At 45.4% G+C, this 11,140-nt stretch overlaps 1 protein-coding gene across 1 annotated transcript; it reads right to left on the minus strand.

Annotated features, from left to right (window-relative positions):
• Positions 1 to 484: 484 nt before the first annotated feature.
• Positions 485 to 10,449, minus strand: gapdhs (glyceraldehyde-3-phosphate dehydrogenase, spermatogenic). The gene is made up of 11 exons (XM_076150339.1): positions 10,375 to 10,449; positions 3,912 to 3,974; positions 3,672 to 3,768; positions 3,369 to 3,475; positions 2,863 to 2,953; positions 2,619 to 2,737; positions 2,409 to 2,490; positions 2,087 to 2,238; positions 1,516 to 1,678; positions 1,245 to 1,342; positions 485 to 947 (listed from the first exon to the last, which is right to left on the minus strand). Exons 2-11 carry the CDS (start codon positions 3,938 to 3,940, stop codon positions 878 to 880), a joined length of 1,008 nt encoding a protein of 335 aa, XP_076006454.1. The 5' UTR covers positions 3,941 to 3,974; positions 10,375 to 10,449; the 3' UTR covers positions 485 to 877.
• Between the last annotated feature and the right edge of the window lie 691 nt (positions 10,450 to 11,140).

Below are 11,140 nucleotides of genomic sequence, written 5' to 3' on the forward strand. Positions count from 1 at the left end.
ATACCAAACTTATTGATACTGAGAGCTGAAAAGAACAGACGAATAACGCATGACATTCACTCCATCACTTTGATCGATGGAGGTGCGACGCTACCTGGGAACCACCGTAGAAGAAGAGTTTTACGTTGGAAACGAACGCTCCGCTTCAAGTGACCACAGGGGAAACTTGAGAAGGGTGTCATATATTTGTTCCCACTGAGTGGCGCTGTTGGAGCTGTCAGCCAATTCTGTCGGTCGCTTTCGTCCAAGTTCGGTTAAAATATTTTCTAGAAATAAACATTTTTAAGGGTACACTCATAACTTTTCTTTAGTGCAGCTGTGTCTGATCAACAATAATCATAGGAACTCCTCAAAATAACAGCAACACACATTTTTCTGCAATGTTCACTCATAACAAGAAAGTCTTATTTAAACAAATGTGTTGAGAAATGCGATGTGTAGGCATGGAGTTAATATCGATAAACAAACAGGACAACACCACAGCTTGAGGTTTTTCAAGTTTTATTTCTGTCTGGATATTCATTAGTGAAGTTACAGTAGTTCTGCCTCTCAGCATCCTCCGTCCACTGGTCATTAAGCCTTTAAACACACCAACGGGGAGATGGATACAGTAGTTACCATTACGAAACATCTAAAGTGGATGTGGGGGTGGAGAAGGGCACACGGACACAAATGTTGTCACCCACCTAAAGTCTGGTCATTAAATGAAAAACAGATCAACGTAGAACACTAACACACTGACGCTGCTCCCTACATAAGGGCTGTGATGCTATGCCTTGGCTATGGGTGGGTGGGGCCTGTGTGGAAAAGATAAGGGGGGGGGGGCTATGGGAGGAGGGTGGTCCCTTTGTTGACTTCCTTTCTGGACAGGAAGTATCTACTCCTTGCTGTGCATGTGCTGCAGCAGGTCGGCGACACGGTGGCTGTAGCCAAACTCATTGTCATACCTAGAGAGAGAGAGAGAGACAAAGAGAGAGACTATTTTACTATGCAAAAAGGTGTAGACTGTTCCATTGTGCTTTGGAGATCATCTGCACACACTCTTCGATTGATAACTTGACAATCATTAAACTGGGAACGTAGTGATTAAAATTACTGTCACACATATCTTTCACTTTTTTGCTATTGTACTTTGTCGATGAGCATCAGATCATCGAACAACATTACTCCGACTAATCATGTTCAAATCCTGGTAACATCAATGTATTCTTTTCTGCTAATTCGTCACAAACGTGGAAACTGACCAGGAAATGAGCTTGACAAATTTGTCATTGAGGGAGATGCCAGCACCAGCATCAAAGATGGAGGAGTGGGTGTCGCCAATAAAGTCAGAGGACACCACCTAGAAAATAAAGCAGAGTCAATCATTTAACATAAAACACATCAAAACGCCCTAATCAAACATGCTGATCCCGTTTACATCACTGTAAGAGGTGTGTTTGACTTCTCTGCCTATTGATTTGAGCACTGATGTTGGTTCTTTACATTTATTTGCAGTATGTTGTGCATTGTTACCTGGTCTTCGGTGTAACCCAGCACTCCCTTCATGGGTCCTTCTGCAGCCTTCTTCACCGCTTCCTTAATCTCTGCGTAAGATGCAGGGCTGGACAGACGGCATGTCAGGTCCACCACCGACACGTCAGCCACTGGCACCCTGAAGGCCATGCCTGTCAGCTTACTGAGAGGACAGAGACACAAGAGACGAGAAGTCATGGACCTTCATCACATCTGCTCTTCACCAAAATCATGATCTAAATGTTCTTCAAAGGACAACAATCCATAAACATGTGTAGTGGCTCATGGATGTGTCACTGCTTGGCAAACATGGTAACAAGGTAACATCCTTTTCAATTGTTAATTGAAGTGTATTATCAAATGTTCTTTCTAATGTGCAGACGAAAAAATGTCAAGCTTAATACACAATATTGTCGTCAGTGTACAAACAACAATGTTGGGAGTTACTGCAGTGATGTCATCTAACTATCTATACATCTATCTACATTTCCAAACATCTTAGGCACGAGTGCTGCACGATATGGAGGAAACTTACAAAGTACAATAATCACTAGTCATCTCTGTGACTTACCCGTTGAGCTCAGGGATGACTTTGCCGACAGCCTTGGCGGCACCGGTGGAGGCAGGAATGATGTTCTGGTGGGCACCGCGGCCGTCGCGCCAGGCCTTTCCGCTGGGGCCGTCCACCGTCTTCTGAGTGGCTGTGTAAGCATGGACTGTTGTCTATGCGAGAGAATGTGGCATCACAGTTCATCAATCAATCATTTCCGTACTGTCTCATGTATAAATGTAAAGCCTGGAACACATTCAATGCGGTTTATAATGTTTTGACGGCGCTCTTTGTGGTAATGATGCAGGTTTAAGGTCAGACACACACACACAGTGTAACTTACCATGAGAGCCTCGTCGATGCCAAATTTGTCTTGAATGACTTTGGCCAGGGGAGCCAGGCAGTTTGTAGTGCAGGAGGCATTGCTACAACAACAAACACACACGGTCAGGAATGACAGAGAATACAGCATTTAGATGTCAGAATATGGGTCTGAAGTGGACTAACAGCACTCTATGAGACTTTATTATTGAGAAAGCAAACGTAAGAGTACCTGACAACAAACATGGAGGAGGGGTCGTATTTGTCCTCATTCACTCCCATGACAAACATTGGAGCGTCGGGTGAGGGTGCAGAGATAACCACACGCTTAGCGCCGCCTTCGATGTGAGCCTGGGATTGAGAGAGAGAGAGAGAGAGAGACATAGAGAGATCAGACATGGGGCTACTATAGCATCTGTGTTTGTTTCTGTACATATGTATTCCTGCTTGTGTACGGTGTGTGTCTGTGTACATACGGAGGCCTTCTCCACACTGAGGAAGACTCCAGTGGACTCAACGACATACTTGGCTCCAGAGTCGCCCCAGGGGATTTCTGCTGGTTTCATACTGGAGAAGAGAAGAAGACAGGTTCATCTAAGATAGATCCAGTATGAGTAGAGCAGGAATCACACTTATCTAACTTCACAATAGAAAGTAATCAGTCAGGTTTCCTCCGCAGTGGAATAATAACACTCGGACAGAAGAACCTGCACTGTCTCACTTTCTGCTTTAACACTAAGATAATGTTGTGGTCATGGTGAGGCAGGAATGTCTCTTCCATAACATTCACACATCTGTTGGTATTGCCCTTTGACCATCATACAATGGACTAAACCAACAGTGGGCACAGGGAGAGGGGTGGACCAGGGTTAAGGGAGCTTTTCAGCCGCCTATGTTTTCATATCACCATGCCACAAAAATCTAATGGAAGTAATTAAAGGGATGGAAAAGGCTTTAAAAACATCATGGCCACAGCACTTACCACTGGAAGACGGAGATGGACTGGCCGTCGACGATGAGCTTGCCGTCTTTGTGGGAGACTTCTCCGCGGTACCTGTTATGGGTTGAGTCGTACTTGAACATGTAGACCTGGAAACAGACGGTAGAGATGGAAGAGTTAACAACACAATGGCTCGGAGGGAGGCTGTGTTTGTGCTTCTCCCTCAAAGAAGTTCTTGTTCAATGACGATAAGGAAGGTTTAGCAAAACTCTTGAGCTACAGTAAAGCCGACTTCACCCGACATTTAGACGAGACAAGACTTAGACTTTTCTTTGTGGTTCTCACCATGTACTCCAGGTCGATGAAGGGGTCATTGATGGCCACGACCTTGATGCCGTTCTGGAGGCAGGCCCTCAAGACCAGGCGTCCAATGCGGCCGAAGCTAAAGGAGAGGAGATTCAAACAATGAGACCGTCTGCATTCAGTCCCCAGAACAAACTCATCTGCCTCTCCACATGGCCTTCATTAGAATTCCGTTCGGCCCGGAGCTTCGATTAAAAAAGTGTCGCCGCGTTTGAAACTCACCCGTTGATTCCGACAGAGGGCTTAGACATGACTGTTGCTGCTGAGTTGTGGTGATAGATTGACCTGAGGAACAGAGAGGAAGAAACAAAGTCTGTTAATGTCATGAAAGCAATTCAACTACTGAGAGTTTAGAACGCTTTTTAGAGGCAAAGTTTGAGCTGAAAGTATTCGTTCCATCAGTCTTATTTATAATATATGTTAGCTTTAACATCCGAGGGTGGACATTTTGTGTTCAGAATGCAGTTGAAGGATCGTCTGAAGCTAGGCAAGGACGCGGTTCCTTTAACTAATAAAAATGAGCTGTACAGGTATGACAAGGGAGGTGTCACGCCATGCAGCAACATGTTGTAGGGAACAACACACACACACACACAGACAGACAGGCGTTGGTGAAAGACGGAGCGAAAGGGAGGAACTTGAAAAGAAACGCTTGGCCTCCACTCAACTATGCAGCCTCATCTGCCCTCTATCATCATCTCTATCGCCATAAACTCCTCCACCTCCAACCTCTACATCAAACGCTCCTCCCACTTCCTGCACGCTCTTCCTTTCTCGTCCATTGTGTTTGATGTGTGTACATGACTTTAGTCCCAGCTAGTCTGTGGATTTGGGCGACATGCTGCCCTTTAAAACGGGGCTTATATGAGTCAGGAGTTAGGATTCATTACAGTCCCATGGTCAGTCATGAGTCCTGAGGGGCTGGTTGGATACTTCAGCCGTGTCATTGATGGTTTAACAAACCGCAATCTGGTCCAATGAGCAAAATCACTTATAATTGGAGCATTTTTCAACAAACTAATACAATATCTGGACAGAATTTTGCCCCTAACATGTTTCCAACCAACTTAAACCTCAGGTAGAGTGAGTGAGGGCACAGTGGATTGTCCTTCAGAGAGGCTGGTTGTCATTTTAGACTTCTGTAATCTCCTTATCTCTTTCATGTGTGTGTGTGTGTGCGTGTTAGAGAAAGAGAGTGTATTGAGTATGTGCAGCATGTAGGGCAAGCTGTCAATCTGATGATGTGCATGGTGGAAGCCTTCAAATACACTAAAGGAAGCAGATTAGGACACATTAGGAGAACACGTTTTTAATATTAGGGAGTAATGTGTGTGTAAACGTCTAGGACCTCAGCTGGAGCAGCCATTTTGTGTTCTGTTGTGATGTTGCCAGCGTCATCTATAATACAATGTCACCTAAGGAGACAGACAGGTGGTGGGTGGGGAGGAGGGGGGGAAGTTGTTCTCACGTTTCTACCTTTCTTTCCATTCCTTTGTACTCTTCCCCCCCCCCACTCATCACTCAGTGTGCACAGTGACAATACTCCCATTGACCTCGTCTCTTTCCTCTCTATTGAAATTTCTGTCCCTCTGTGCCCAGTGCACTTTTACAAACTCTCCCTTTTCGACACTTCCCTCTCCATTTTGTCTCTACGGGGCTGCAAAATGGCCACTGCCTTGACTGAACGCTTCTTTTTCTTTTGGTGCTATTTGTTTTTATTGAAGCAATTTTACATGACAGTGCACATACAGTTATAGGATATTTTAGATATATTTGTTAGTACAGAAAGAGGGGGGAAAGGAGAGAGAAGAGAGCCACGGCCGCTGGAGGTTGTGAGAACATGGCACAGTGGTGTGTGGACGCAGAGTCCAGGATGGCATCAGTGATGTTGATGCCATGACTTCATAGGGTATTACAGATTTTACAGGATGATGTCAAACAGCAATGTAGGCTACTACAAATGGCATCATAGGCTGGTGAAGAGGAGGAGAGAAGAGAGAAACCAAAACCAAAAACAAAGGAGGAAGTCCCACCCAAAGACCCGACCCAACCCCGTCCATGCGTTCCCAACCACTGAATGGTTCTTAATGCAGAATGCCAGATTCCTCGTGAGGAAGTGGGGCCGCAGAGGAAGAGCTGTGATGGGTTAATGATGTGGCTGTGGAAACCTTCATCACTTTACATTAAAGTGTGTTAAATGTGTTTTTATGACACCAGAGATCGATTCAATAGCCAATGTATGGTGTCTGGTCGTTAGATCCTTTAAAACACAGAATGTGTATAAAAATATATCAAAAATAATGCTGCTGCCTCTTCTCTCTGTAAGCCTTGATCTGGTATTCAACACAAACACACACGCTCAGGCACACACATACACTTCCATGGACCCACACCAGCTCACTTTCTTGTCATTTCCTGCTTTAAACACTGAGTTTACTGCCTGTATTGGTGAGGCAGCTTTGTGGCTTCTGGGCGACGCTGCGCTCCGTTGTGTCTGCATCATTCAGAGAGGATCAGGCTCTCACACTGGAGCAAGAACACAGGACATGAGAAAGGCTCCCCAGCTCCTTCTCCTGCAGGCTGCCCACTAAGCTGGCAGCTTCGCCCACCAATCAGAGAGCTGCCAAGCTGTGTCATCTGACCAACCAATCAGAGGAGAGGGCCGATGCTCCGCCCCTGTCAGGTGACTGAACCGTAACGGCCCTGATCCTCAGTATTACGACTACGTAAGAGGGAGGGAGGGAGGGAGGCAGGAGAGAGATGGAAGGAGAGGAGGGGAAGGAGGAACATGATGTACCTTCTTCATACCTCTTCTTTTTTATTGTTCCCTCCATATAAGGCCAGGCCTGTCTCTCCTCTTCCCCTTGCTCTCCTTTTCCACACACACACACAAACACACCTCTTGACATCACTGTAGCCCACATTAACATTCAGCTCAGTCTCCTGTACGTCTCTTTCTTTTCATTTGGAACAACCGGTCCCTCCCTCTGGGCTGCGACCCATTTTCCACATTCAGAATCAAACAGGGGGCTGGAAGGGGGGGGGAGGTGCAGTAAGAGGGCCTGTGTGTATGTGGACAGTGTTCATGTGGGCCAGCAGCATGCTCGTGGGGGGAAAGGTGACCGATAACCGGTCAACCAGAAGACAAATGCCAAGTGCACACAACAACACACGACAGTCTTCAGTCTGTCTTAGTTTGCAGTGGTTCTGAGACAAAGGGACGCCTGTGAGACGCTGACTCACACGCCATAACTCGCAGACGCTCGCATTCATTTCAAACTTCTTTCAAGTGTGCGCAGGTCTCTTTTGTACATGAACAAACACTTCAGTTAACAGGATGAAGGCTGACTGCAGAGATCAAACTGAAGTCTTTGTATGTGAGGATGTGAATGTTTGGATTCCATTTCTCTCCCTGACGCCATTTTGGGCTCGATTATTAATTATTTCCAAACCTTTTACAGACTTGGTTGCATGTGTGTTAATGCTGTGTAAGAGTCGACACAGACACAAGTCCCTCAATGTCCCTCTAGCTTTCTCTCTCTCCGTCACACCTTCTTTCTCTCCAGTAGTTTTCCACTGCAGTGGCTTGATTGGCTTATAGCCAGGCATGCTATCTACTTAGCTAATGTTTTGTGTTCCTGTCTGTCTGTTGGGGCGTCAACATGTTGTACATAAATACGTATATGTACAGAGATAAGTGGAGGGGTGCACCACTTCTGATAACACCTTCCAGTGTTTGATTCACTCCCCCCCCCCGTTGTCTCATCACATTGGCAATGTCACTTTGCTGCCCTCAACTAATCACTTAGGTGTCCGGCGCCATCACATCACCAGGAAAATCCATGCATGGACACAGCACAACGAAGTGTGTGTCCCCGTCAGCAGACATGTCCTCTGTTTCCATCAGACATTTCATGTTTGGCACATTGACATGATGAGCACAGAGGTCAGATAACTTCATTTTGACCTAGAGTCCAAACCTTTAACTACGAGTGATGTTGAAGTCCTTAGGTTGATTAAGTTTGACATCTATTACCTTAATATTGTTATTAAAATGATTACTATGGATTCAATTTTTGTGTAATAAAGCCTTGCACACACACAGCGCATAGCAACTATCATGAATAAGTGAGAGGAGAGCCGTATCAAACTGCAGACAGTTCAGCTGCAGAGACGAGGCCACTGCAGAGGCACACACACAGGCACGCCCACATGCACCCACACACAAACATGCTACCCGCAGTCCTGTGAGCTTGTGTCAGCAGGTAGGTGACAGATATGCTTCCTGAGGCTCCTTCTCTCTTGCTGTGTGTTAGCAGTGCAAACACCCAGACCTTTGATCGTTCTTAGAGGCAAAGGAAATGCACGAGTCCGAGCGACTTTGTTGTATAACTCTGGGGCCAGTCACAGTCTGTCCTCCTTGTCCTCTGTCCTCCGCCGCAACAATGTCTCCTGAAACTGCCTAGCTGCAGAGTGCTGAGTCACTGTTTGAGTGCAAATCCTCCTACGCACATCCTGGACTCGCTGGCTGGTTGGTATGTCAGATGCGGCGCTCACATGAACCTCAGCTCAGCAACAGGCCTCGTTCGCTACCTTTTGATGTGTAACATGCGTGAATCTGGCCAGACACCAGTTCACTTAGTAGAGTAAAACAAATGGCTCGGGCCTGCAGGCTATGACATCGTCGAGCTCTTATTGGCTTTGATTATTAATCAAACCAGAACACAGGGAGGAGTTCTGTGTTGATTTGGATCGCATAGGGCAGAGAATGATTCTCTGGGTGAAATGACAGCAACAGCACATGACCATTACGCCGACATACACTCACATACATACCCTACATAAACCATACGCTCTGGTCATAATACATTCATAATATGTATTTTTCTTACATTCTTAATTGCCACTACAAACTATTTTCTGACAATTACTTATTAATATAACTTTCACAATAAAGCTACATTTAATAAACCCATAGACTGTGTGTTGTCATGCTATGGGGAAACTGAGCATATTGATTAATTATGTTAATTGGAAACACTGCAAAGTCATAAACCACTGAAGCAGTGGCACAACAGTTCTAGTTGTCCAATTACATGATCAAACCTCCTACGCCATCGCCATAGCAACCACAGCTTTGACCACAGGGCCTCCTAGCATCTCCCTGGACATTAGCAGTGACCTTCAATACGCCCGGGGCCTGAGCCATTGCATCTGTGTCTCCATTGCTGGGTCAAATATGAACGATGATGAATGGCGTTTCAAGGCAAAAGTTTAGGATAAAAGATGATGACTTTGTTATCTAGCATCTGTAAAGCAGCTCAGGCCTGCAGTGACCTTCCTCAGCAACAAGTCTGACCTTCACCAGTGGGACAAGGCCAGTGACTGCGACTACATCTGTACCTACCACACCCACTGGAACTAAAGATACATAACTGACAGGAAACAGTCCAACAATCTAAGCAGTTATTAGGAATACACACCCACACCCGGTCGTTAGGAGTTAGCATGACCAGTTTTGGATAAAGCAGCAATTATCTGTCAAATTTTGATATTGGTAGAAAAGATATTTTGGAAATATATTCCATGTTGCTACCAGCCTCTGTAGGTGCTGCATTTATACTTATTTAATGATTTTAAACTGTGTTACTGCTGCTAAAAGCGGGGGCCAGTTAGCAATCCGCAACAAGAGGCAGTAGCTCAGTGGGTAGAGCTTGCGTTTGGGAATCGGAGGGTTGCCGAGGTGCCCCTGAGCAAGGCACCGAACCCTCAATTGCTCCCCCCTCTGCGAAGGGTGGTAATGTCATGTAAGTCGCTTTGGATAAAAGCGTCTGCCAAATGATCGTAATGTAATGTAAGAGGGGCTGACTAACTGCGCAGAAGCATCCGCCCCCTGAACGCATCACACGTTCAATTCTTTCATCAGTCCGCGTGAAGCAACAATGGAGGCTCTTTTTTGGTCACATTTAAGCACTTGCGGCCTCCTTCTTCTCATTGGGACATCACACAGTCTCCACAGCTTCACTGCAATGGCGCAATGACGGCAGCCTTCATCATGAGGAGAGAGGGAAGCACGTAGCTTCACCTACATTCACGTCCGCCAAGCCTGTACAACAGCGTCGATACAGCTTTGTACATACGAATGGCGTCATGTTATTTTATTTTTCAATTGTTTTCATTTACATGAGGCCTAATGGCGCTTTTTAATCGATGAAGCGCTGTAGATTATGTGTGGTTACGTAACGCTCTTTTTTTCTGCAGGACGCACTAATCCACTTCCGCAAAGATGCACCATTGCAAACCGACAATGTCACATTACACGACTTGACTTCAGATATAACCGATTAATAGAGTACGAATAAGCTACATCGACTATCATTGTAGGTATTAGGAATTGTTTTAGAATGAATGGTGCCACAGCTCAACGAGAAACCCTCACGTCTCTGTGCAAACACTCCCCTCCCATCGTCGCTTTAACCACGACTCCGGTGTACAATGAAGGCCATTTATCCGCCATAAACCAGCCAAACTTCCTCTTCCCTCACATATTCCCTCGGTTAAGTAATCAATTAAACGTGGCTCTAAATTTACCACATTCAGCACATATGGACTACATGGTTGCAGTCGTTTGTATTACTTTTACTAACAAAGTGTTATACAAAGCATGTCCAGGCTGTCAGCTTACCTCCGGGTTGATGCTGGTTGAGTCTGAGTGCGCAAGCTGCGGTGCCGCCTTCCGCTTTTATACACAGCACGTGCCACGGAAAGCCTGGTCGCCCTGGCAACATGACGTCACGCCATCCTGTGCCGATGGGATCCATTCGTAACGTGGTTGTTGTCACGGCCGCTCACATAGACGGAGATAAAGAAGAAATATAACAATAAAACAGAATATAAAACAGTTTCCTATATGATATTTGGTTTAATTCCACTTTAGTCAGACTTTCTTATTGGCTGTGACAGTTTAGGATTTATTTATTTTCATATTTAGATAACATGTGCAGATCAGTTTATGGTGTATGATGTATTGTCACCGATACAGTTACTGTGATTTAAATATGAGTATGATGTTGATGTCATACAAAGACGAGGCGAGCTGACTATTGTGACGTGTGTTTGTCTGGAGGGGGGGTGGGGGGGAAGTGGAGGGGAATGATAAAGCATTTTTTCCCATTCCTTCCATTTGGACCTCTGTATGTTATGTAGTACATATATCTCCCTGCCTTTATATGCGTGGAATAGGAACTTACACCACAAAAGCTTACAATAATACATGATAATATCAAAATCATGTGTTCATGCATCATTCCCTGTATGTTGCAGGGTTTTGTTTTATAACCAGGCTTCCACTGTGCATCGATCCGTAAAGGACTGCAGACTGGATGGCCAACGGATGCAAAATGTGTGCAGCATTCGTGAGCGCCTATGGATGTATGCGGCACTGTTACGTA

Source organism: Genypterus blacodes, unplaced genomic scaffold, assembly GCF_046128005.1.
Source record: "Genypterus blacodes isolate CSIRO-AG114 ecotype Tasmania unplaced genomic scaffold, CSIRO-AGI_Gbla_v1 ptg000052l_1, whole genome shotgun sequence".
NCBI classification, from domain to species: domain Eukaryota; kingdom Metazoa; phylum Chordata; class Actinopteri; order Ophidiiformes; family Ophidiidae; genus Genypterus; species Genypterus blacodes.

Excerpts from the sequence above, each read along its gene's own strand:
- gapdhs (XM_076150339.1), bottom strand. The coding sequence starts at position 3,940 with ATGTCTAAGCCCTCTGTCGGAATCAACGG. Across the intron at positions 3,769-3,911 it reads CCCTCTGTCGGAATCAACGG|CTTCGGCCGCATTGGACGCC; the intron begins GTGAGTTTCAAA and ends CCTCTCCTTTAG. Across the intron at positions 1,343-1,515 it reads TGGGTTACACCGAAGACCAG|GTGGTGTCCTCTGACTTTAT; the intron begins GTAACAATGCAC and ends TTTATTTTCTAG.